Source organism: Hoplias malabaricus, chromosome 2 (assembly GCF_029633855.1).
Source record: "Hoplias malabaricus isolate fHopMal1 chromosome 2, fHopMal1.hap1, whole genome shotgun sequence".
NCBI lineage: Eukaryota > Metazoa > Chordata > Actinopteri > Characiformes > Erythrinidae > Hoplias > Hoplias malabaricus.
The window spans coordinates 30577877-30605774 of record NC_089801.1 but is presented as its reverse complement, the minus strand read 5'-3'; the positions used below and the strand labels follow the sequence as shown (position 1 = coordinate 30605774).

General features: G+C 42.3%; 1 protein-coding gene across 2 annotated transcripts; it reads left to right on the top strand.

Moving 5' to 3' along the window:
• The first annotated feature begins 4708 nt into the window (after positions 1–4708).
• Positions 4709–23930, top strand: enc1 (ectodermal-neural cortex 1). Of its 2 annotated transcripts, none has more exons than XM_066659104.1 (4): positions 4709–4939; positions 7274–7573; positions 7913–9440; positions 19316–23930. In XM_066659104.1, the coding sequence occupies exons 2-3, from the start codon at positions 7280–7282 to the stop codon at positions 9392–9394; spliced, it is 1776 nt and encodes a 591-aa protein (XP_066515201.1). In that variant the 5' UTR covers positions 4709–4939; positions 7274–7279; the 3' UTR covers positions 9395–9440; positions 19316–23930. The 2 variants fall into 2 exon arrangements, with proteins under 2 accessions (XP_066515201.1, XP_066515200.1); XM_066659103.1 differs by lacking the exon at positions 19316–23930 and adding an exon at positions 11582–11715 and having other exon boundaries at positions 4807–4939.
• Positions 23931–27898: the final 3968 nt, after the last annotated feature.

Here is a 27898-nt window from a genome sequence, read left to right as displayed (position 1 = left end):
GGGGAGGGCGGGACTAGTTTGTGAAACGCTTCTCGAAGTTCTATGTAAGCTCTAGAAAAACAAAATCCCGGACGTTTGTGAAATTCCGCCCGGACATTGTTTAAGTCTATAAAAGAGAAAATGTCCGGGTAAAAGAGGACGTCTGGTCACCCTAGAAGTAATGCACTGAAGTGGACAAGAAAGAAAAAAAAATTTTGATGACTGAAAGTAAAAGTTTTGGTGACACTCATTTTGTTAAGTGGGATATTATGAAAAAGGACATAAAGCAGCTGCTGGCCTTAGCAGCTAAGTCTTTTTTTTTTTTTTTTTTTTTGCAAAATATGAATGGGATAGGGAGCAGGGGGTTGTTAGAAATGTTGTTTCATGTGCAGACACCTGCGCTGCAGACTTTTTCAGTTTCAATCACAATGACAAAAAATACTTCCTCAAAAAGTCAATTCATATTCACATGCCACTTTTCATCATCACTTTCTCACATGTGACATGGAAAGCACTTCAGAACATGAGAGGGCCCACATGGGGACTGCGTGAATGCCTCAGTGTTCCTCTCTGTGTAGCTGTGGACAGACTGGTCTTGCTGACACAGTCTAATCATGTCCTGAATTCACATTCTCAGTCACCTGTTTGACCTCAGTTTCTCTATTTACTGTATTTCCTGAAGTCTATCACATGGATCTAGATGAAGAGGCCATTCATCTTCAAATGACTGAGGAGAATAAAATGTGAACTTTAAATGAGGAAAACTGACAAAAATAAAAAACCTTTCCAACACAAATTAAAGGAACACTAGGTAAGATTCAGTGGTTTCCAACCTGCCAGAGTTACATAGTGCAGATTCTGCAGTGCTGAGCCCAGAGTAGCAACAACAAATGGTCTATTCACCCTACTACAAGTTTTGGAAACATCACAAAAATTTTGTAAGTGTAATTTTAAGGTACAAATAGTACATGGTGTTTTTTTAAAAAAGAAAACCACACATATGACAAATATCATCATGCTTCTTATCACAAAGTCTAAATTTTAGAGGCCAAAGGTGGCCTCATAAATACTGAGAAATGTATATATTATGAGTTGTCACAGTGTGGGGGAAAAACGTGTTTACACACTGACATTCTGGGGACTTGTCTTCCTTGAACAGAAGTCTAAGTGATGTCCCCACAGTTCACAGATACAAGATTGTGCATTTAAGTGTGTGTGGACAGAGGCATTAACCAGACTTTAATATTAACAAATTAAAAACATTAATCATCAGAGCACACACACTGGTTCTCCCCCAGATAGCCACCTTCCTGTCCAGACAATGATGCAATAGTGCATTTTCATTTTCCTGCATCTCTTGTCCTCAGCAGCCAGATGGGAACATTTACTGTATTCCTAGTCCACATCATGAATACAAGGTCTCCAAGGTTTGCTATATTTTTTACACCACCGGAAAACCACAAATAAACCGATATTCCATTTTCACCAAGTAGATTTGAAACCACTAATTATATTACAAACCACCAATTATACAGTAAAAACATATAGCCAGGGTCCAATTGGGAGTTCAGAGGGTTGTAACTGGGTTCAGTGGAATCAAATTGCAATCTATCTGCTCTGAATCTTATTCCAAACTGACATGTGCAAGCAATGAATCTCTTGACATTGTCAGAACACATTCCGCTCTTTTAAATGATGAACTGAAAAGTGGTCTAACTAATGTTTACATTAACATAACCTTTATAATCTCATGGCTCCACCCAGTGGTTGCAGTAAGACGATGATAGATCTGCACTTCTAGATGTTGGGGTACTTCAAATATCATAATAAGTATACATTTATATTTACACCAATTGGCAGACACTACTAGGGTCCTGGACTCCTAAAGTCCTGGGGTCCTGGTTTCAATCCGTGCCTCGGGTCACTGCCTATGAGGAGTTGGTCTGTGTTACTTTCCTCCATCAAAATTGTTCACATGTGTGAGTGAATGAGTGAGTGAATGAGTTTGCCACAATTATTCAGAGTATGTTCTATGATCCTGATCTGGATTAAGTGCTTATAGAAGATGAATAAATGAATATTGCACACTCTTATTATGTTATACACATAGGGTAATGTAGCAGAAATTTTCCCTATTAACTCTAATTGGTTTAGCACACTGCTCCCAAGCTGGGCATCGAACCCCAGTCTGCTGTGAGGAATGCAGTGGCATTACCCATTTGCACTACACCAACCTCAATACAACTGACAGAATTAAACAGTCACTGCAATAAGTGGGTACAGGCAATGATTGAATGACTTAAACAGTAAGAACCACTGTTATGACAATAGCTATTATTGCTGCTCTATTGTTGCTGTATTTTGCCAAAACTATCACTTAGATTTAATGAAAAAGCAAGCAGATGCGCATGCTTTAAAGCAACAATCGGCAAAATATTTGCCTATAAATAACAGCTTTGAATGCTTTACTGACATGTAATAGCGAGAATAAAACATCTGTTTTTGCTACTCTGGCTTTAGCACTGCAGAAACTGCACTATGTAACATTAGGAGGAGAGTAGGTGACCACTCCCTCCCTCCCTTCCTCCCTTGATTTCAGGACAGTACTGTAAATATGAATTACTCATTGCAACAGTGGAACTATAGGGGGAGCCCTGGTGCCAAAATACTTCAATCTCAGTGCTGCTCAATTGAATGCTGATATACAGACCTTTCACAGTTTATGAGAATGTAAGAGCACTTACAAAAACCCCTAATACGACTATTTATGTATTTATTATATTTTCTCCTTGGCTCTCAGTCATCAACAGCTGCACCCATTTACTTAGGACTCTCCCAATAATACAGTGCCACCAACCCAGCAAGGTAAAGACATACACATGCACCCATTCAAGACATGTAAACACTCCTCCTGCTTTTTTTCAAACTGCTGCTAACACAACTTTATTGGAAAGTCCAACTCAACAGAGAAGACACATCAACTGCCCGACTGCTGGTAAGACTCCAGCACTGTGCTGGTTTTATGAGGGGAGAGGGGGGAGAGGGGTATCCCCCCGACACACACAGTGAGAGGAAAACATTTTAAAGCCATGTTTTGCTCATTAAATATGCAGAAAGCTCACACAGCCATTTAAAACACAAAGTACCTACAAACAACACTGGCCTACACTGCACAGCCAAAGACCAACGCAGTCACAGAGAAACGAAGAAATGGTCACCAATAGGATAAAAACAAGCCGAATACACCTAGGATTTTAGGATTTAGACTACATGCTGTAATGTGTAATTAATGTGTTATTATCTATATTTCTTTATCTATAAACACCTGAGGGCCAGACAACGGAAGCGGTAAAGGTTTTCAGACTTTGTGTCCAACAGAGGGCGGCGTTACACTGTAAATCTTCCTGACTCTGACTCTGAGTACACAGCAGCTCAGGACCGGTCCCTCAGTTCCATATTGAACAGGCCAGTACTTTTAACTAATAAAGACTAGTATTTATGTCCAGTAATATCGCTCCTAACATTAAAACACTTTTACTGATAAAAGATATTAACACCATATATTTAAAATAATAAAAGGCGCAAGGAGAACAACAAAACAAAATAATCAGGGACTGGGTTTCAGAGTCATAGGTAAGCAATTTGAAAGAGGTCAGTCTGCAACTGCTAACTAAGAGACAGAGGCAGAGAATGGAGATGAAGAGGAGTTGGGTTCCTGAGTAATGGCCTGACCACCAACACTGTCGAGACTCGAGGGAGGAGCAGGGAGAAGGAGAAGATAACTTTGTATAAACAAAAAGACCAGAAATATATTCATTGTCTGTAACTGCTTATCCAGTTCACATTAAGTTCATGGAGACTTACATTTACCTGAACCCTTAAACATATCTTCACCTTATAATTCAATGATTTATACTGTGGGAACAACTTACTGTTCCCAAAAGCAAGAAAAACAACCACAATGTGAAACTTGGCACACACAATTTTGCTTCAAGGCATTATGGACATTACACTGATTACATTCACTTCATGGAGACCTAGGCTAAGTAAAGGAACACTAGGTAGTATTTACCTGAAAATTACATCTTCAACACCATTGTAATGCTTCACTGACCTGTGATAGGGACAATGGAGCCTCTGACAATCACACTCTGTGCTTACCACAGCAGAAAATGAACTCAGTAAGTTTTGGACGAGGGTAGAACCCCTTCCCTCCATTGATTTCAAGACTGTGTTGTAAAACTGAAGTACACCCTGGAACTATATGGGGAGCCCAAGAGCAAAAATACCCAATATTTTCTAGTGTTTAATTTAACTGTAACTACTGCCAAACCCTACCTTCGCCCCGATGTCAACTCTAACAATAACATAATCCCAAACGTCCCTCTATATTTAAATAATGTCTTCAACTTAAAATGTAAGGTGTATGACGTGGGGGGGGGTATTCCCCACAGTATACAGGTTTATGGTTCCTACAGTGTGTAAGAAAACAAATAACAGGTTACAGTCCCCAAAAATGAGGAGAACCTGGAACACACACCATCTCAAACACACACACACACACACTCCTACGCCTGTGAATAATTTCCCAGAGTCTGCCGCATCTGCACTGGCTCCTCGATCATCTTCTTCAGTCTCGAGCTTCCCGCCCACCTCGGCCCCGCCCCCTTCCTCTGCTCCCCTTCATTAAAACAGCTCCTCAGCAAACAGTCGCACTCACACACGCACCCGCAGACACGGCGTCCAGCACCACAGCCTTAACACACGGACAGTGCTCGAAAACTTCGGCGAACTCCTCCGCAGACTGACGGTTCCCCCGCGGAGTGTGGCGGCTCTGGAGTCCGAGGAGGAGCGTCGTTGTCCGGGCACTCACACAGAGGCGCCTCGCTGCTGCTCGCTCCGCGGAGAATGCGCCTGTTCGAGCTGTAAACGTGGATATGTTTTGAACTCCTGCTTTCAGGTAAACAGCTTTTCATTAAACTCCACTGTTTCCAGACGCTTTAGTCTCACAGCTTCATTCATCAGAACAATGAGGTTTGCAAAGGCGCTATAAGAGGCTTCAGTTAGTACCTTAACCACTAACAGTGACTGTGTTGAGCAGGTGCTGTTTATCTGTTTAAAGACAGACTCGATACAGAAATGTGTTATTAATGACATGACGTGGAGTTCAAAATTGTTAAAAAAAAAAGTTATCTTCATATATTGTAATATATATGTTTTTGTTGAAAAATCCTCTGCAAAAGAGCTGCATTATATTTAAAGAAAATAATAACAACAACAACAACAACAACAACAATAGTAATGATTATGTACATTTGTACACATTTATAAATACTTTTTTCTTATGGAATTGTAACCTGCAACCTTTATAACACAGAGATGCTCCTATTGACCAGTTATATTTATTTCAAACAGTGTATCGGTCTTGACCAATATAGCTATAGTATATTTCACTTTTAAAATATGCAAAATGTACCATTAAAACAAAGAACCAGAGAGAGCTCTGTGGGTGTACTCATGCAGTAATCAAATTCATCTTCATTATATTAATGTCAGATCAAAACCTCACCAAAATAATGACTTTTCTTTTAATGAAAACGAATGATAATAAACAGTCATTTGTTTTAGACTCAACCTTCATGAATTTTTCTCCCATTAAAAAGGGTTAGATACGGACGTTGTTGATATTTATATGGCAGACGTTTCAAAAACAGATAGGTAGGTAACTAGATAGACAGGTACATTTCCCGACATATAGAAAGACAGATAAATGGAGATAAACAATAAGCAATTTCAGCAGAAATAAGATGTATATGTGTTATTTCGCTATATCGCAGATATCTGAATGTATCAGATGTTTGAGGCACCATGGAAAGCCTTTACACTAGACTGCTGTAAGGAGCAGTGCAGTGGAATGGTTGGTAGTGTGCCAGCCCTGTGGTTTTGGCTTTGGTCTCTCACAGTAGTGAGCGATTTAAACGAATGATCGGATGGCATCAGGTGCCATGTATCACCTTCGTTTGCTGTTATGCATTTAGTTGGGGGTAAGAAGTACATTTGGGTCTGCACGGCATTAGGGGGAACCCAATTAAAGGCGCCCCACCGGGACGCTGACATCCAGCAGGGGCCGAGGGAGGCGTATCGGTTACATGGAAATTACGACTGATTGGATTTGAATGCGCTTTGCACAGGCGAGCAGATGGTAGCCGGTGACACTGACACACTTACTGTTGACTTTGAGCCCAGTGCGCGTCTCTTTGTTGGTTTTGCCTTGACTGTGCAGAGTGCTTGTGGTGTTTACATTTAAAAGTTCTTTCCTCCTCTTCTCCCTTCCTTCCTCCCCTCCTCTTTCCCCTCTTTCTTGTCCGCCTTTAGACACCTGGTAATGATTAAACTGGCTCGCATTCCAAGCGGCTAGACATCAGAGACTGATCCAGTGGGTTTCCGATGTGTGTGAGTGTGTGTTTGCAGAATGACATCATGTTCAACGGTCTGTCTTTGCCCTCTGTGGGTTTTGCTGATATTGATCGAACCCAGTGAGTCACATGTGACTAACCCTAAACCTATCTTGTAACTATCTCCAAACCAGGAGACCACAACAGTGAGTAGTTTGCACTTGGTCAGATTGTTCTTAATGTACCTTGTCCTGTGGCGGTACGATTAACAAGGATCTGAGTGCTATGTGAAAGGTGCACAAGCACCTTTTGGAGTGGGGGGTGGGGGGAGTGCCAAATGCAGTGTTAGTAGCGAGTAAAACCAGTAAACAGATAATGAAGCTAGAATAATTGGCATGTTACTTGAACATTTAGAAAATTCAGAATGCAGTAGGTTATAAATACACAGTATACCCAAAATCCGGACACTCTTTCTAATCTGTACATTCAGATGCCTATAAAAATGAAATGGGATGTTCTGAAGTAGCTACACATGACCTTAAATTAACCACACTCCACCCCAAGCATTTCCCAGAAAGGTATAAATCCCCCAGCACTGAACTGGGCTTCAGTAAAACTGCATTCTCTGAAGCAATAGTGCAATGTCAGATGAGACACAGTGGTGCTGCGATACAGAACTAATGTTCTTGTGGCTGAGTTCTGTCAATACACTTCCGAAAAGAGTAGAAGCTGTTACTGCAGCAAAGTGGAACAAACTGCCTATTATATCCCTTCATGTCATTAGAAATATTGACGAGTAGTTGTCTATAAATGTGGACGTATTGTGTATATATTAAGAAGTGATATGTGACTGAACCCCATTCTGATTGAATGTGTTGCTTCTCCTTGTTTGTTTCTAGGATTCAATGAAAATGTCGGTCTGCGTCCATGAGAACCGCAAGTCGCGGGCCAGCACGGGCTCCATGAACATCTACCTGTTTCACAAGTCTTCGTACGCTGACAGTGTGTTGATGCACCTGAACGCGCTCCGGCAGCAAAGGCTCTTCACGGATGTCCTGCTTCACGCGGGCAGCCGTTCCTTCCCTTGCCACCGGGCAGTGCTGGCTGCCTGCAGCCGCTACTTTGAAGCGATGTTCAGCGGAGGGCTGAGAGAAAGCCAAGCCAAGGAGGTGGACTTCAGGGACTCTATTCATCCAGAGGTTAGGGCTGCTCAGTTATGGCAACAATCATAATAACTGTAATTTTAGGAATATTATATCTACACTCACTGTCCATTTTATCAGCTCCACTGACTTTGTAGTTCTAGTTACACACTGTAGTCCATCTGTTTCTCTGCATACTTTCTTATCTCCATTTCACCCTGCTCTTCAATGCTCAGGACCACCACAGAGCAGGTATGATTATGGTGGTGGATAATTCCGGATCATACATAATGCATTGTCGCTTTAAAATTTAGTTTGGTCGATATTAATATGGTCATTTTGTATTCAGTTGCTTAGTATAAGAGGCTAACATCTGCATCATTCCGTCTTATCCAGGTGCTAGAGCTTCTTCTGGATTATGCTTACTCATCCCGCGTAGTCATTAACGAGGCCAATGCAGAGTCACTCCTGGAGGCAGGGGACATGTTGGAATTCCAGGACATCCGTGATGCCTGCGCTGAGTTTCTAGAGAAGAATCTTCACCCATCCAACTGCCTGGGCATGCTGCTCCTTTCGGATGCTCACCAGTGCACCCAACTGTCCCAGCTCTCCTGGAGCATGTGTCTAAGTAACTTCCCTGCCATCTGCAAGACAGAGGAGTTCCTTCAGCTGCCCAAGGACATGCTGGTCCAGCTGCTCTCACACGAAGAGCTGGAGACGGAGGACGAGAGGCTGGTCTATGAGTCGGCCCTGAACTGGGTGAACTATGATCTGGAGCGACGGCATTGCCACTTGCCTGAACTGTTGCGCACCGTGCGCCTTGCCCTCCTGCCTGCCATCTTCCTAATGGAAAACGTATCCACGGAGGAGCTGATCAACTCCCAGTCCAAGAGCAAAGAGTTGGTGGACGAGGCCATCCGATGCAAGCTACGCATCCTGCAGAACGACGGTGTGGTCAACAGTCCTTGTGCCAGGCCACGCAAGACCAGTCATGCCCTTTTCCTCCTGGGTGGTCCCACCTTCATGTGTGACAAGCTGTACTTGGTGGACCAGAAAGCCAAGGAGATCATCCCAAAGGCAGATATTCCCAGCCCACGAAAGGAGTTCAGCGCCTGTGCCATAGGCTGCAAAGTCTATGTGACGGGGGGCCGGGGCTCGGAGAATGGCGTGTCCAAAGACGTTTGGGTGTATGACACCTTACACGAAGAGTGGTCCAAAGCGGCTCCCATGCTCATAGCTCGATTCGGCCATGGCTCGGCCGAACTCCGCCACTGCCTGTATGTTGTTGGAGGTCACACGGCTGCGACTGGCTGCCTTCCAGCATCACCATCTGTCTCTTTGAAACAGGTGGAGCAGTATGATCCAGTTGCCAACAAATGGAGCATGGTGGCACCTCTGCGTGAAGGCGTCAGCAATGCGGCGGTCGTTAGCGTTAAGCTCAAGCTCTTTGCCTTTGGAGGAACAAGCGTGGCCCATGACAAGCTGCCCAAGGTCCAGTGCTACGATCCGGCGGAGAACCACTGGACTGTCCCAGCGTCTTGCCCTCAGCCGTGGCGCTACACAGCAGCTGCCGTTTTAGGGAACCAGATCTTCGTAATGGGTGGTGACACAGAGTTCTCGGCCTGTTCCGCGTACAAGTTCAGCAGCGAAACCTACCAGTGGACTAAAGTAGGAGACGTCACAGCTAAGCGAATGAGCTGCCAGGCGGTAGCCTCGGGCAACAAACTCTATGTAGTCGGCGGCTATTTCGGAACGCAGCGCTGCAAAACTCTAGACTGCTATGATCCTACGTTGGACGCCTGGAACAGCATAACCACTGTACCCTATTCCCTAATCCCTACTGCCTTCGTCAGCACCTGGAAGCATCTCCCAGCCTGACAACTGCATGCCTTGGCTGTCCTGTGACTTTCCTCCATCCTGTGAGGTAGGTATGCTGACCTTAAAAGTGATTTCACTGCCAAATTCTCACGGCAAAGGTACAAACATCCATCAAATATTGAAGTGCTTTCATATATTCACTATATTCAGGAGCAGTCTGATGGATTTACGGGAGGTATATAATCAGTTTAACTTCAAAAGGTACTGTGCAGCTCAGCCCTGTGTACAGCTTTTATGAATGAGTCTTGAAGGAATTACTACTCTCTGAAACTTGAGGGAATTCCAGGAGGACGGTTTAATGAGACGTGCCAAGCCGCTGCCAATTAAGGTCACAGACCTGTTAAGATAATGTCTGATAATGACTTGTTTTAAAGGCTTAATTTTTAGCTTCTGGCTGGGTAAACTGCATGTTCGCACAGAACCTTGTGCTCGTAATAACAGCTGGTGGCTGGCATGGTGATGTTTATCTATGATTTTACTATAAATCTCGGTTTCTGTTTTGTCTTTCCTTTGGGAAGTGTTCCAGAGTGGAATGAAAAATTTAGGCCAAGCAAGTAGCGGTTACCTTTGTTTACATTCACGAGTAATTCATTTTAGCTTTCTCTGGCTTCTGTGTACAAGGACAGGGATGCTTATTAAATCAGGAGTAAATTGAGTATTGATAGAGTAATTAGATTCCTCCACAATTCAGCAAGAAGTCGCCACGTGCTTGGAATGTCAACCAGGTTGTACATTTCTGCATCAGTTTTGCTCCCGCCATGAGATAAAATGAGTTGTTCTGATGAGACTTTATAGTCGTTCCTCCTCCTCAACGAGTCTCCAGTTACAGTGTTTGTGTGAGAGCGCACAGATAAGTTTAAACGGAGCGTAAACAAATTCAAACGAGCATGGAGAAGAAGAGAACAGAGCACAAGTGGCTAAAATCCAGGGCTTCCATGCCCTTTCACATCGACATGTTATATATTTGGCTTGGTGTTGCTATAGCAACTTTCAGATAACATATTGCTTAATCAATATAGCTTTAAAATCAGCATGAACCCGCAATCGCACTCTATCACATTTTTCTGTATCGTGTCATATTTCTAAGCCACAATATCCTGAGCTCCACCTACAGTTGCAGAATATAATTCACGTTTACAGCACTGTCCTATAATCAAGGGAGAAGGGGCTTCCTACCTCCCTCCAGAATTGACAAAGTTCAGTTTCTACAGTGCTGAGCATGGAGTAGCAATAGCAGAGCATCAAGATGATTGTAAAGCTGTAATTTAACAGTAAAAATATTGCCTAGTGTTGCTTTACGGTGAGTCTCTGAGCTACTTGAGCATATTCGCTTGATGATGCTGGGGTAGGTGTAAGAACTTATTATTGGTTTATAGTATGTTTCCCTGCTCATCTGTGAACTGTTGTCATAAAACTTCAGATATTTTTGGGGTAGAGTAGGTAAGGGAAAAATAATCATTATGAAATGATTTTAATAATCAATTAAATAATATGATGAAACATGCTTAATATTAACAAAGACATAGCACACAATTTTAAACTGATTATAACCCTATTAATAGGTGTTGTGTTTTTTGTGAACACACTACAAAACCCTAGTGTCGGCCTGTCACAGCCATGAAATTTAGTTGATGAATAAATGTAAATGCAATTAATTTTATTGGTTTTTAGCTATTTCACTTATTAGCCTCTGGTAGCTACAAACTGACCAAAGAAACAAACACAGCTGCTCCCTAAAGGTGTTCCCCATTCATTCATTCTGTAAACACTATCCTGATCATTGTCACAATGGGTCCGGAGCCTACTTGGAATCCTTGGGCAGAAGGCAGGAACACACTTGCCCAGACTTGGACAGGTCACTAGTCACAGGTTACATTGAATGGCATCATATACTCACCCATTCACTCACTCTCACACACAGTCAAAATGTTACCAACAAACTTCAGATAAACAAACCTAACTCAGCCTTGCATCGAAACAAGAAAAAACTGTAGCATCAACCCAAAAAATAAAAACATTTATGTGAATGAAATATCCTCAGGTTCTGATTTACAAATTGTGGCAGGCTTAGCTTCACACGTATTTTCCTGAGCAGCGGAATGCCTGTGAGTTTGTGTCTGATTGCCCCTTGTGTGTCTGGATGTGTATGGGCTGGCTGATACAGCACTGTATCTGATCTCCCTGCAGCTTTGAAAGCCGACTGCGTGTCTGAGACAGAGTGAGGGAACGGAGATGAGTGATATCTAAAGCTTCTCAGAGCCTGAAAGAAGTCCCATCACCCGAGATTTGGCTCTTTCTGCTGTGACAGACATCAAAAACCGCCCAGCGCTGTGCTGTGCAATTGAATTTTGGCTTGTGCTGGGAAAGAAAGGGCCAGTTACTGTACGTTTTCGCTCGGGAAATGTAGATTGAGTGTGTGTTTTGGGAGACGTCTCGTGGGATGTCTGGTTGAGTTATGAGTGTGCAGCGCGGGGCGTAACACGAAGGGTAATTGAAACGGAATAGAAGATTTTTATTGTCCCTGAGGGGGAAATTTGTCTAAGGGTGGGGAGGGGAGGGAAGAAAACAAGCGAGAATAAGGAAGGAGGGAGGGCTAAGAGAACACAGAGAGAGAGAGATAAATAGAAGGGATAATTAGATCAACAATATGCATGACCGTGCACTAGCATTAAGACTGGCCTGGATAATCGGAGTATTGAAAATGCCTCGTTATGTTGGTGTTCATGTCTATGTTTAGTGTAAGCTTATTGTGAATTGTAACCATAAGTAGATTTCATCAGCAAAGGCAAAGTACATTTGAATATATTAAAAATAGGTTACATGAAAATTGTATGAAATTACATTTTTTGGCCAAAACTGAACAAAACAAGATTTGGCCGAAAGATGAATACCAAGTACTGAGCATGTTTTGTTTTGCAGGTTTTCAGTCATTTTGGCACTGTTTCACATTTACATAAATTGCCTAAATGTATTTTGCCTTGCTTTTCCAAAAAAAAAAAAAAAAAATTAATAAATAATAATAAAAAGAATTAACATCCCAGCAAACCAACAAAGCTCACCCTCTACTAGTTCTTCACGGTGTCTATTCTGGAGCTGAGAGATCTGAGCCGTACAGGGCTACAACAGTAGCGTTAGCTGAGAAAACTTGACCATAGCATTTGTTTCTTTACCAAAAGACTGGCTGCCTTCCTCTGTGTAAATCACCAGTCACATGTGATCTACTGTGGCTTCCTGTGTCTCAGTATGGCTTTAAATTTAATGTAGTACTGTCAGAATTGGCAGCGCTGAGGAATTCGGGGATGTCCAGGATTGTAATCAGAAAAACACTTTTTATACAATTCAGAAGATATTTCCTCACCGTTTGCTAGCTCTTCAGTCTGTTTGCGTGCTGAAAACTAGTCTACTGTGTTTTCCGAAGCATGTGAAAAACCAAAACAAACTGTCTCGTTTGATATGCCAGTCTGTGTGTTTTTTAAACAATGGCGGGAACTCCAAACGTTGAAAAGCATTAACCAAATTGAGGATAGTGCTGTATTCCTACTCCGCAGTTGGGCAATGGGTGGAAATGTCTCCAAACTCAGGAGACGACTAACTGCATTACTACAAGTTCTACAAATCTAAACAATTTGAGTTACCAATGAGTTTCTGTAGTAACTCAAACAATGAATAAAAACGTCAGTTACATACAAACAACAGTTTTTTTTTTAACTCAGACACACCTCTCTACCTTAAATGAGGCTGCACTTCTGAATGTAAACAATCAGAGAGAACTGCTTTTCCCACAATCATAGATGCTCTGTTTAACCTGTGCAGTGCCAGTGTGTATGCCTCCATTATAAACAATGGCGTCCAATTTTTAGACACGGGGTATGCAGCCAGTGGGGGACTGGCTTTACATTAGTTTGCAAATGTTCTTTACAACTGTACAACCTAAATTTGTCCCTCTGCTCTCATTGTTCTTTTCACTTATGTGGCCGAAAAAGTTAAGTGCTTTTTTTTTTTTTGCCATTTCTAGTTGAAGAATTTCGGTTGCCAAATATTTCGTACATCCCTAAACAGGTTTATTTTCTACATTGTCTCACCTGACCACAAATAACTGTGCTACTTTCCTCACAACTTCTGAAGCCAGAACTAAAATACACACACACATACATACACACACACACACACACACACACACACACACACACACACACACGCACCCTTCATTACATAGTAAATGTGTCCAGAAACGTTTGGTCAAGCATTGTAGATAACATAAGTGGACAAACAGAGGCCACTGTCCTGGAAACCATGGCAATGGAAATAAAAGTAAGTAGAAAACCAGCATGTCAAGGAAAGCATGTTAGTCTGAAATGTACTAACTATGGCCAGACACACTTAGCTTCACACTTTTTTTTTAGAAGCCAAACATTTACATACGAGCCCTGAGGTGATGTAAATTTAAAATGGACTGTGCGCAAGGCCAGTGAGAATCTTCTAGAACAGCCCTGTTTTTGTAGCAAGGCCAGAAGCTGGGAAGGAGACTGGATATCAGGCTTCATATTCCAAGCCTGGATGTGCCAGGTCCATCTGCAGTTAATCAAAAAAGGAGGGGAACGAGATTAAAGAGAAAGGGATGTGAGGGAACAAGATAGACAAGGCATTTGCTCTTATTCAGCAAAACATCCTCAAGGAGGTTCACTCCCATGGCGTCTGAGCGAGCCATGTTCTTGGGGAAAACATCTGGGAACATACACATCCAAGAGAACGCGTATTAGGAAAATAGTGTCTCTCATGATTCACAATTGGCTGAAGATGTCAGTCTGGGTGTTAACCCCTTCAACAGCGAGAGATGGTGTGTGACCTCGTTGTGCAGTTCCACCCAAATAGTTCATACCTCTTGCAGTTCAAGAGATGTGTTTTATGAGAATGTTACATATCTTCCTATTTCCAGTACATTTCCAAATGTATATTAGGTGTCATAACAGTTCATGGAAGATTACTTCAATATATGGGACACATAAATCATTGGTACTGGGGTTCTTAAAACCCAAGCTGTTATGAGTGTGACCTTGATTTAGATGAGGTTGTTTAACAGTACATTCTTTTTTTGATGTAATAACTAAATTTTAGGAGTATGACCATACCCTAACTCCTCCCCTCAGCCCTGCAAACTCATGTCATTTCTGTGTTGGACAAAGTCGCTCCCATCTCCATACTTTCTTTTGTATTATTCCATCCAGCGGGACTTTACACACATTCCGAAGCTTTCTATAACAGGATTGAAGCCTTTTATGAAATTGTGCATAAATGCAAGGCAGACTGACAAATATCTTTTTTTTCAGTGGGTTGTGTTGAATCAACACAGAGCCTACGCCAAAGCCTGCGCAAGTGCCCTATGCAGTTGTGAGTGTTTATACTGGTGCGTTGGTGGGTCTGCTGCACCCTTGCCATTAAACGCCACCAAAACACTAGGGCCGAATCTCAAATATGTTTCTCCACCGTATGTAGGTCATAAATGAACAGTTTCTGTATACAAAAGTGGATTGGATTTAAGATCATTTAAGATTCAAACTGGGCTTTAAGCTTAAACTCACCCTGTCTATTAGAGTGGACTGTCTGCGTGCAGTAGTATTAGTTTTATTATTAGTGAAATGCACCATGTAGGGATATGTAGGGTGTTATTAGGGAACAGAGCATAGTTTGCATGTGGTGCCAACATTTAAAGCAATAAAACATTTCTTATTATGATTTTGAATTTTATGGAATGGAAAGCCATCATTTTATTGCTTTGCCACATTTTTTATGAACCAAATTAAACAGGAAATATGCAGAGCTGTTGACCCAGCATGAAAATCAAATGCAAATGTAATTAGTTGTGTGTCTGACTGGTTACAGATATGTAATTTCAGTTGAATAAGTGTAGCTAAATGAAATAATAATTCAAACTTTAAGGGGATAAAAGGGGAGGAAAAAGAAGGAGTGTGAAACTGCCAAGCGAGATTACTCCATTCCTTACCCCCCAAGGTTCAGCATTCATCTTTGCTTCTTAGAGGCATGGTGACCAAGTCTGTAATTGTGTGTGTGTGTGTGTGTGTGGAATGCCTCCCACCACGAGCGGGCAGTTAATTTCAAAGTGGAGGTCCCTTTCTTTTGTCCATCGGGACATTCCTATGCATTTAAATGGCCATGAAGTGTTCTTAGCAGCTGACCCCCACCCCCAACCCCAAACCCTCTTTTTCCCCTTTGTAACAATGAGATGGCTCACCGCTGGCCAGAAGAGTGGGAGGAAAGAGTGCCGAGAGAGAGAGAGAGAGAGGGGGGGGGGGGGGGGGGGGATGAGAGGGAATAGAACTGGAGGAGGGAGAGAGGGTAAACAAAGCATTCTCTCCCGTGTGTTTTCCCCTCATTGCCGCCTTTTCTCATACTCCTCTCTGCACTATCTCTCTCCCGTGGGAGCTTGTTTCCTGCTGCAGAAGGCATTGCATAATTCATACTGGCTCACACTGTTCTGCTTATACACTGTGGATATGACGGGTCACACATATGTCTGTATAGGAGGAAGGAAATAAAAAGGTTTTTAAATGAATGTATGTTAATGTAAAAAGACCTTATGCTGAGGTTCATTTGGTTCATTTGTTATGAAATATATATGCAGTGTAAAGTATAATGTATAGAAACTAAATAGGGTGCTGTGGAGCAGCTGCACATGAGCCGTAGGTCTTCCAGTGCCAATTGTAGGCTAAAGGAATACAAAGTAAAACAGTCTTTTAGTTGAAGGGATGTTGATGGGCTTCTCAAAAACAGTTTCCTCAAAGTAACAGCTACCTACAGAAAACACTGGGTGTAATTAGCTGTGCTGACCTACAGCTGTGGGGCAAAGCCTTCATAGCCACAACACATGGTAGAAAATGTGCAGCTGAGTGCACAAACCAATCATCTCCCTCGGCTGCTTCTCCATATCAGTGTGTGACATCCTGTCCGAAAAGAAATGAATTCCAAATAATATTAGCAAAAAACCTGTTTACCTTATTTACTGGACTCATTAAAAAAAAAAAAACGTGGTGTTTACGGCATTGTTTGACAACCATAAAATTGGGCCTATAAGAAGCTTTGAAATTGTTAATTATATATATGGAGTTATGAAATCAATTTTGGAAGAAGGTCCATGCCCAAACACCTTCTCTCCATTATTACGCACCATATACAATAGCACCCCTCCCCACAACTTCTTGTGACAACTTGTGCTTAGACTTTGCTCGGCCAGGCGGGGTCTGGCTTCAAATCTCATCAGCTGAAGCTGCCCAGAACTCCAGCCCAAGATTCTCAAAGTTCCCGTTCCTTGCCCCAATCCACAAAAATAAATAAATAAATAAATTTTCCATTGTTCAATGCTTATGAAAGAAAACTGATGAACCTCCCAAAGCAGTCAGCTTCAATGAAGAGGTCCTCATTTTTATCTGTAATCTAGTGTGAGAGTGTGTGCATGCACGAGTGAGTGTATGCCAGGCATGCAGCCGAGGTCATTAGTCCAAGACCTGCCCCATTGACTGGCCGCTCCATGCTGTCTTCAAGCAGGACTCATGCTTCAGGGAGCGCTTTGTGTCCAGCAGAATCTTCAGGAGACGTTCCTCCCAGCTGGACACTGCATACTGAGCTGGACAATGAACGGGTCATTGGAGTAATGGATTGATGGACAGATTTGATGGACGGCTTGAGTCTTGCTTCACTTTTGTCTTTCTTCTCAGGCTCTTATTAGTGTGAACGCTTGCTGCTGAAGACTAAGCTTTGACTACAGGGCCCAGCTAGCTATAGCGCTAATGGGAAGTCATTTCTGAAAATGGGCAGTTAGAGTGCGAGAGAGAGAGAGAGAGAGAGAGAGAGAGAGGCTTCTACTGCTATCAAACCTTGCCTCAGGAGACAGAGAATGAGAGCGAGCAAGAGCGGAAAAACCAATGAACTGATAACCGCTAAAGCTCTTGTAGCCAACAGAGCCCCCGAGAAGCGCTATATGATCAGCTGTAAACAAACAGCTTCCAGAATGAACCGAAGATAAATAAAACATAAATCATGCTCTCCAATGTCAACATCCTGTCAAATATCGACCTGGAAATCGACTACTGTAATCAGGACTTGTTGAAACAGCACCTAGCTGCTAGCTTCCTGGCCTGAAATGTTATTTCCAGGGTTATTATAGGCCCACTCCACAACCTAGCTGAGTAACTGAACACTGTCACTGGCCAGGTACATTTGAGTGCCCTGGGGAACAATGGAAATGTACTCTTAAAAGTACATGGTCCTTAGGAGTGCGATGTGCACCTTAAGTAGGTTTTCAAGCTTCACATCATTCACGTTTCTCCAAGAAACATCCATGTGTCTACATTCTATGCTGCTTGTCCAACATTTCCTCGGACATGAGTGGTATTAATATGAAGTGTGTCCCCCATTTTGCTGCAGTTCCAGCTTTTATGCCTCTGGGAAGGCATTATACTTGATGTTGGAATATTTCTGTGAGGATTTAATAGCATTCAGTCATGAGAACGTGAGAGCGGTCAGGTACTGGCATAGGAAGATTAGTTCTGGATCACACACTGAAAGGTATTGGATCGCGTACCATTAGGTCCAAGGATACAGTACTATTTTAGTACAGGTCAATGCTGGTGGGGTGGGGGTAAGGGGGTGGACTTTATACCCCTTTATCCAATGATTGGCATTGAGTTTGCAATGTTTGCATGTTCCTAAATAGTAATGGTATGTTATATCATTTTTAGTAATTTATCTAAGTTTAGTAAGATAGAATGTGTGGACTAAATTTTGCAGATTTGCAAAATATTTGTAAAAGTTCATGTTCAACCTGGACATGACTGTAGTATGACTGCTTTCCTGAGCATTTCTGTGGCAGAGGAATACAGTTTCCCAGCTGCTGGTGAGGTTGCAGAGTGCGGACAGTGAGGATGTGCCCCCTGCTTTTGCCTGGGTCATGTCTTTGTCCAACAGGTGTTAGCACACAACCCGTCTGTTTTTCTTCGAGGACGACAGGAAAACAGAGAGGGAGAGAACAAATGGCCAGGCTTAAAGAGGGAGCGTCTGGATATGATCTTGCAGACTTGTTATTCTTTCTTGGAGCTTCAGTTATGTCTGTGTGTGTGTGTGTGTGTGTGTGTCTGAAATGAAAGCATTTTTGAGAAAATGTGTCTGCTCTACATTGTTTACTAGATCTGTTAGCAGAAATTTGATTGGGGTCTGTCGGGGGACGGTAGTTGTCATGCCTTAATAGGAAAAAGCAGCATGTTCCAAAAGTCTTGGGTTCATATCCAGTAAATTGTCCTTCAGTAAAATATAGTAGACTTCAGAGTTTAGTTTGAGCAGACCAAGTATGGCAATAAGCTGGAAAAAAACCCTGCTTTGAAGTCATGTGATGTCACAATAGAACAAAACATATGTAAATGTTTTCTCCCAACCACTGTCACTGAAGTTATAAAGTGTGTTTCAGTCTGGACTGAGTTCCAAGAATACAATCAAGCAAAATACTAGATGGAAATATATATACTTTTTAAAAATAATATATAAAAAATTATAATTAATTAATGCAAATATTTAATGGTGCACCTTTTTATTAGCATTCATTACATAAATGAAAAACAATTTAAACACGGTTTAGTTGTCACTTTACAATCTACAGCAACATTATTTCTCCGCATTTAACCCGATCTTGACAGTGAAAACACACACACACACACCAACGCTTAGATCACAGCTGCCTAAATCCAGATAGCATGAGGAAGTTGTCTACAGATTTGTAGGCACTCTTAAAGGCACAGTAGCAAAAACAGGCTGTTTATTTCTTAGGGATAAGAGTTTGAAACAGGTCCTGTAAAAATGAATATATTTTTCTTTAAAAAACAGCATGTTAACATAGTTGTCTCCATCTCTTTCCAGATCCCCCCTTCCATCGTTGTTGATGTCTACTGGATTCCAACTGTGAAGATTTTCGCCATCCTGTGCAATTTCATCGAAAGACATTTTCTTCCATTTGAAGCTCAATCTTGATGTTTGAGATGCTTTTTATTTTGTGCTTAAAGATCTCACTGCTCTGGGATGTTTGCTTAGACCTTGCGACATCACTCTTTTCACTCTTTCATCCTTGTGGGACCTTGGAAGGTTTGAAGTGTTTGCCAAGGCAACCAAGCGAACCAGTCACTGCACATGTGAGAAAAAATAAAGAAGACCATTCGGCGTCCAGCATGTTTCGGTGTCCTGTCTGTCTGTGTTGGTCCGTGTCATATGATACTTTATGTACGAAGACAATGGTGTGTAAGCTACATGTAGACTCTGTGTACATCTGACAACAAGCCTCGCTTGAAGGAGCCATCAGGAACCATAGGATGGAAAGACTGGATGAGATTTGGCACATTTCTTGCCCCACTGTCCAGACTCTTTAAAGTCACTTAAAACGACTGAGATGTGGGAAGAGGCCTTTGAAACCCACGGAAAGGAAAACGGCGCTATTTTCACATTTGTAAAAGGATGAAAGCAGGGAGACAAACAACTTGTTTGTCCCTCATTGCCTCTGTTTGAACAGGAAATGGAGCTGATGCTGGCCTGTTCCCGACAAACAGACCCTGGCAACCTGGTGTGAAACTGGCTGTCAGAACACATCCTGAGGCGAGGCACACACCAGCTGTGTATGAGTGTGTGTATGTGTGTGTGTGTTTAGAGAAGGTCAGCATGTCCCAGCATGTTCTCCTGAGAGAGAATCCAGCTGACAATACTCTAATGTCCATTCTTCTCCCCACCCCCTCAAAAAAGACACCAAAAACATAAGGATGGAGCATGCCCACTGTGGACTTGAACGGACAACTGGACGACCAACAAACAGAGACACTGTCCTTTTCTCAGTGGCTTTTGTTGCCCAGAGAACTTTAGAGAATAAGACTGAAGTTAGGCTGCTTATGATACAAGCCTAGCCTTGTTATGAGGTGGCAAGCGCTTCTCTTCTAACACATATGGCCTGAGTAAAAACGTGAAAGACAGCGACAGAGAGGGGGAGTGGGGGAGAGAGAGGTGAGAGTTGTTCTGTCAGCTGGAGAGGGAATGTAGTCTCCATGGCAACAACAGCAAGAAACCTGAACTTTAAAAAAAAAAACAGATGGGAAAAAAAGTGTGAATTTTTCTTTTTTCTTGCAAAAAAAGAAACGCTGTCTTAAGACCCTTCAGTGTCGGTTCATAGTCTTAATTTATGATTTTTTTAATGACTGTGTTTGCTTTTTTATTGTAAAGTTTTCTTTCTTTGGACGCTGTGTATTTTTTTGTATTTATTGATAATATGCTTGCATACATATCCGGATATACAGAAGTCGGCGAGTTTTTTGTGCTACGCATGGCCCACGTTTGCTCTGTGTTTCCTAAAAGCTGCTCTTTTGCACATATCTAGCTACGTCATGCCGCTTTTTTTGGGAATTCGTAGTAGTCAGCAACTTACTCGGACCTCTGGCTTGTCCGGCTTAAAATTGGGGAAGGGGGCATGCTTGAGGTCGTAGGGCTTTCCCTGGAGGACAATGGCAGGGATGACGTCAAAGGATCGGATTACCCAGAGAGCAAAGGTACAGGTCAGCGGGTGTACGGGGTGGTGGGAGTGTGGACTACAAGGGCGAAGGGTCTGGAAGGGTTTGGAATTGATGCCGTGAGCCAAAAAAACAGTAGTTTTGATCGCAAACTCCAGTTCCTGGCTGCTAATGCTAAAAACAAAGTATCACATAAATATGGAATCCCAAGCGGAGTTACAACTTCCCAGCAGACTTACAAACAGACAGTTGAACCTAACTGTCATGCTAACATGCATCATCATTTCTTCTTACGTGACTTAAGTGCTACCACTACTAATACTGAATGATTTGTACTATGCTGATTAGCTTACTGGCTAATGAAAGATGCCAAATGAAAACATGAAAGATGCCAAACTAGCTGTGTCAATCTGCAATCTTTCTAATACTAATGCTAAAACAAATCAGCTGGAGGATCTAAAGCAATATCCATTCATTATTTGTTAGCTACACTAGCACTTATATCTGATTTATCTGCTAAAGTGGCTAACAAGCAATGGTGACTAGTAATGGCAATTGGGCAATCTGAAAACTTATTCTAATCTACACCACTTAGCCCTTTCAGTCTGCAATTATTCTAATGCTGATGCTAAAAACAAAGCTGGAAACTAAAGAACTATTTCCAGTGCATCCTTGTTAGCCAAGTTAGCTTATGTTTGGTTGAAGTATCCATTTAACACCTGTAGCTGACAAAACTTAGCTGACAGCAGAGTGCTAAACAGGGTCCAGAATGGCCTCTATCTGACCCTGCTAGGTCAGTCCCTCTGGCAGTTCTCAAACAAGGACTGACCCAGGGTCAGCGTGAAGGCTAAGGGCCCTTAGGCGCTATGTGAGAAATGTGGCATCTGCGGCTGCTCCCAGAGGAGCTTGAAATGTCACAGTGTGGAAGGTGTGATTGGCACTTCAGGCCAATTTATGCTTCTGTGTTGATTCCAGTTACCCTACGCTGTAACCTGACATGCACCCTCCCTAAAATGTAACTAAATGTCAATTGTGATTGGTCCACAGCCCAACGAACATGAGTCAAGTTGAGGAGAGATTAACTGAGGAAGGATATGGCGTAGGGTACGGTGTAGACTCTGCATTGATTTGATGCAAATGCATATATCAGCCTTAAGACTCATGCTAAGTGCCAGTTCTCCAAAAACTGGCTTCAGAACAGTTGGCAAATGAGCTCTGTCACCTACACCTGCAAACAGAATGAATCGCCTATCTATAGAAACTGGACTGCAACACATTCCTTCTCCGGGTGTTCTGCACTGCCAGTCAAAGTTGATATATATATATAATTATATATGTCCAAATGTTTATAGACACTCATAATTAGTGAATGATCAGCTGCACAGAGCATCTCTTTAGAAAAGCATGGGGTCATATATGATATGATGGATGATGATGCTAAATCCTATAGTGGTTTTTAACCAGTGCCAAGGAGTGCAAATTGTGAATGCAATGGTTCTCAGTTCCAACTCTTCCAAACCCATAGATGAGCAATGAAGCCCTGCAGAAAGGACCGGTGACATAGCTAGACGTCTCATGCGTTAGATATTAGGACAACTTTGTTTAACACCTTTTACATGGGACTCCCACAAGAGCAAAAATGTTGCGACCGCGATTTGCAATGCTGTGACTCCTCTGACAACAAGCTATATAACAAGCTAAGCACAAAACAAGCTATTGCTTATGCTTTAGTGGATTGCTCAGATGCTAATGAAACCCTGAACCCAGTGCTTGAACAGTATGCTGTATGCTTTATTCATCAAGATAAAACTGACTTCATAAATCTACTTTATTGTAAAAGCAATGGCAAAGTTTAGCATGCGATTCCTTACAGAATGACCTTTGAGTATCAGTTAGGGCAGGCTTGCATTAATTGAATACTCATGTGTTCATTTGTTATGTTTACAGACACAGATTAGAGTACTCCATCCAAGCAAGCCCTAGTAATAGTGGAACCATATGCAAACTGAAAGAGTGTGAGGAGTAGAGAGTGAGAAAGGGAGGGGTCAAGCTTCAGCATTCCTTCCCAGACCCTGCTCCCCTTCCACCTACACAATTCTTCTACAGAGTGCTTTCAGGGAATTCCTGCTTTTACCCTGCTGCCTTTGAGGATCTCACATCAACCCCTCATCTTAAAGCCCCCCCCCATGTTCCCAAGACCCTTTTCCACAAGGCTGCACATATCAACCTCCAGGCGGCCAATCAGATAGCCACTTCCAGCCTTTCCCGCCCCCTTCTGTAGCACTGTTGCCCAGGCGATGGTCAGCAGTCACTCCTTCATCAACCCCCTTCATTTAAACTAGTGGTTGTCAAGGGTTTTGTTTTTCTTTTCTTCCCCTTCTTTATTTTTTTCTTTTCCTGACCCTCTCCTGCCCAAAGTGGAAGAGTGACCATCAAGTAGTACATAAGCATCAAAAGGTTCTATGTACCCAAAATCGATTTTACGTCACTGGATTCAAAATACAAAACAAGCACAAGCTGCAGTCAGGGTATTGCAGCTAGGGGGCGCTGTATTTGGAAAGAATTCAGGCATAAGCTGGACAAACAAGACTAAATAATATCTGTGCATCCTCCAACAGTGAGTTTTTTTTCCTCAACGTGGAACAACGTTCCTCATCTTGATTGTTGTTGTAACTTTTGGAATAACAGCAGATCCCGTTTTCCAACCCTTTGATTTATTATATTACTATGTACAACTTGCAGTGTTTTGCTTCGGATTTGTCATTTGTGTTTGCATACTTGCCTGGGATATGTTTCTGGCCTTAACCATCGTATGCCTTTTGTCAGTGGACGCATCGCTCGGACGCTGTTGATGTTGGGCTGCACCGTTCTTTCCTGTTGGTCTTACTCTGTTGCGTTGTTCTGTTGTTGCTCTATCTCAACCATGGCGGTTAACGTTATTTTGTACAAGTGATTTTTTTCACAATGTGAAATTCATGGCGAAATAAACATAAGAGTTTTTTCCTCTTAATTGTTAAAAAAATTCATGCTGTGTGTTATTCATTCTTTGTTGTGGTCTTTACAGGCCCAGTGTGACCTTTGTGGGACACCCAAGCATTTTCACACAACTGCCTTACACCAAATTCCTTTTCAAACTGTTTCACTGAAGCAGACATATTTCCAAACTCAGAGTAAAATCATGAGGGTTTTGCTAGCGTTCCAGTCATACTGAGCAAAAACGACACACATTTCTACACCTTTTCCACAAGTGAATACAGTTCTGGGTTCTTAACTGAATGTCTATTACATGCTTTGGTCAGAATATGACAAGGATCAAACACTACTGCTGAATCCTCCCACTGTCTAAACAGCCCTGTGCAGAACGACTGGTTTTAGTGCCTGTTCTTTTAAATGAGAATGAGCCACAGATCAGTTCAGCATGAGAGCCCAGGAGTGAGGATCGAGGAGAAGCCCTGTATTTTAGCCATTGGCGCTCTGTTTTATTCTTCTCCATGCTCGTTTGAGCTTGTTATGCTTCGTTTAAAATTATCTATGCGCTCTCACATAAACACTGTAATTGGAGACTCATTGAAGAGGAGGGACAACTATAAAGTCTCTGAACTCTACATAAGAAGCAGCGTAACTTCAGAACAACTCATTTCATCCCATGTTTTCTGACTGGCAGCCCACAGGAAACTGACTGTATCATCATGTTTTACAATTCGTGGGTTGGTAGTCCTCAGATGCCCAATAAATGTGAAAAGCCCCAGCATTTGCAAAGACATACGTGACTAGAAACATCTATTCTTATCATTTTAGATGTAAGAGGGTGTTAGTTTCTAGTGTGTGTTTAGCAAAACACAGGATAGCGCAACACACTTGCAGGAGAACATCTACTCAGTATTGTTGGATAACCAATGTCAGCTCAGAGGTGCTCAGTTAAACATTCGCTGGTGTAAATAATGGCACACCTATAGATGTTAATAAGAAATGCAGAATGTAACTCAGGTAGCCAATCAGCAGGCTAGGTTTTGGGAACAAGAAAGCGTATTGGCTCATGTATTATTCAAATGGCTGCATAGGTATTAAACAACAGGTTTTTTTAGATACTTCTTATTGACCATACATTTGGCACAATACACACATTCAATTTCAAATCCTGGCCTTAAAATTAAATACTTGCCTCACCCTGCATGTGCATGCACACAAACACACACACACACACCCTAAAGCAGGAAAAGCACAACAGTTGTCCATTCCAGCGCGGCCCAAAGACAAGCCAAACTCATTAGAGCATTTCTCACATATCTGCTCTGGCTCTCCACTGGGGCAGGAGCCCTGGAGTCTGCACGGAGCATTAGAGCGGGAGTGTGCTCTTAAAGGCTTTGCTTAAATGTGTAGGAGAGACTCAAATCATCTTATCTGTGTGAGTCTGTGTGTGTGTGTGGCATAGGATGAACCGCCCCTACATGGCCCATCAGATACTTTTCCTTTTACACTGCCGTTGCCGTGGCAACTCTTCCCTTTATCTTCAAACTGTGGGGGCTGATTTGGAACAGGAGCATTCAAAAAAAAAAAAAAAAACTCCTTCAGTCATGCTCATTTGCTCTTTCCTTTCTGTCTTTCTTTCTCTCTCATTTTCTCACACTATATTTCTCACACAATTCACTTTTTTTTGTCTTTCACTCACTTATTCCTTATTCCTCTCCCTCTCACTGGCTGACTTACTAAACTAGTTTTTATTCTCTCTCTCTCTCTCTCTCTCTCTCTCTCTCTCTCTCTCTCTGGCTAAATACAGCTGTTTTTTTCTCTCCATCTTCCTCTAGCACTCTATAGCTGATATAATGTTCTTGTTTTCTCTATGTACTGTTTGAGTTTTGCTCACCTATTACTCATTCATTTTCTCACTCATCTCCCTTGTCTCATTCTCTACTCTCACTTATCTCTCATTTTTCTTTTTGTTCTCTCTTTAGTTTCTCCATACTCCCTCTCTCTCTCTCTCTCTCTCTCTCTCTCCCCTGTTACCATATTATCAGTCATTTTCTCACTTGCTGTCTATCATTTCCTACTTATTTCATTAACACATTAACATAAACACACACAAAATGGCAGATGAGCAGGCGTTAAACAAATTTGCGCATAGAGCCTGGTGTAAGTGAGGCCTGTGGTTTTCATCTTTGTCCTGTACGTGTCGGCAGAGGGAAGTGTGCTTCCTGAGGAGATGGCTGTTTACATTCCTGCGTTAAAACAACTCCCTTTCAGCAGGTTCTTATACACCAGTTTAACAGGCTCCACACAAACACACACACACACACACACACACACACACACACAAACACACAAGCTACATGTTACAAAGCAAACACATACTTTTCGTGGGAAGAAACTCATTTGAGTCACACAAAGCACCCATTGCTATGTAGGGCACCAGTGTGAACACCTGATTAGAGCTGGAGATTCTAAGAGGAATAAAAGATTAAAAAAAAGAGGCCAATAATGGACACACAATTGTGGTGACCTCTGTGGTCAAAATCAGTGCCAATTTTATGTTTTCTTTTTTAGGACTAGTGTAGCAGAGGGTTTGAATGAGCAGGTGTCTCTTTACTTTTGGCCATACCATGTAAGACTGCTATGTCCCAAACACCCCATCATTCAACTTTGTCTTGTTAACCTGATTAACTTGATTGATTATTAATAAATCTGTTGGTGGTCTGGGTCATGTGGATAGGGTGAAGAAAACTCAAACCTGTACCGGGAACACTGGGAACACTGGGATTGGGAATGCTCGGATAACTGGTCTCCATATCCTTCTATCATCCCGCCATTTTTAAAACAAACTTATAAAAGGTCTTTGGGTCAATCCTCTCTACAGGTCTGTGAGGAGGTTGGCGTGTTCTCTCTGTGTTTGTGTGGGATTCCTCCAGGGGCTCTGGTTTCCTCCCACAGTCCAAAAACACATGTTGGTAATGTGTGAAATTGTCTACAGGTGTGAGTGTAGGAGTGGGTGAGTATGTGAAATTTTCCAAAGAAGTGAGTATGGGAGTGACTGGGTGAGTGTGTGAAATTGCCCGCAGGAGTGAGTGTGTAATGTCCTGTGTTGGACTGGTGCCTTGGTATGTCCCTGCCTCATGCACAATGATTACCAGTAAGCCCCAGACCCAGCATGAGCCTGAAAGTATGATGTGGTTATAGAAGATGAATGAATGAATTAAAAAACAAATGAATTAACAAATGGCTTGTCACTCACTCACTTACTTACTTTTAGGAACTACACCACAAGGGGGTGCAATCCAGTGCTTCACATGTTTTTCAATATGCTCACTAGTGTCTTCTTAGGTCCAAATAAGGTCCTAGAACACAAACTTCAACAAGTGAGATCCAACTGAAAGTCGAATCACTCACTAAAGCATCATGAATGGACTCTTGCAAGGGGACTTGTCAAGTCCATTTTTCATGTAGCCTATGGTTAGCTTCTCATTAGCTGCAAACTCCATCGAGGAGGCCCATTTCCATTGATGGGTTTTTAAATAGCTCAGTCATGACAACCCTGGATTAACTGCAAATAAGATGAATGGAGTGAACGGAACTGAGTTCTTCTATGGTTTCATTCCAGAGAACGTTTATTTCAGCCGACTTTGTACATGGGCCACTTTCACAGAGCTGTGAGGATGAAAAAGACTCAAAGGCAGTAAACACACACACACACAGACACACACACACACACACATACACACCAAACTTACACATTAAAGCGGCACAATATAACACAAGCTGCTGTTGCTAGGCAACATGTGTGGCGGCTCTGCTAAGTTTGGCACGCGTTCATTGCTGTCCTTTAGATCCCCTGAATTATTTCGCTGTCACTCAGCCAATCACAGGGGGACGTTTTGCTAGAGCTCAGCCAATCGCAGCAGGCACCTCAGCATTAAAGAGATGTCAAAGCTGCCAGTGAATGGTTAGCGTAGCGTCTCTTAATCAC

Bases quoted from the DNA above. Each gene is read 5' to 3' on its own strand.
- enc1 (XM_066659104.1), top strand. From the start codon at position 7,280: ATGAAAATGTCGGTCTGCGTCCATGAGAACCGCAAGTCGCGGGCCAGC. The intron at 7,574-7,912 runs GTTAGGGCTGCT...CGTCTTATCCAG, and splicing joins GGGACTCTATTCATCCAGAG to GTGCTAGAGCTTCTTCTGGA.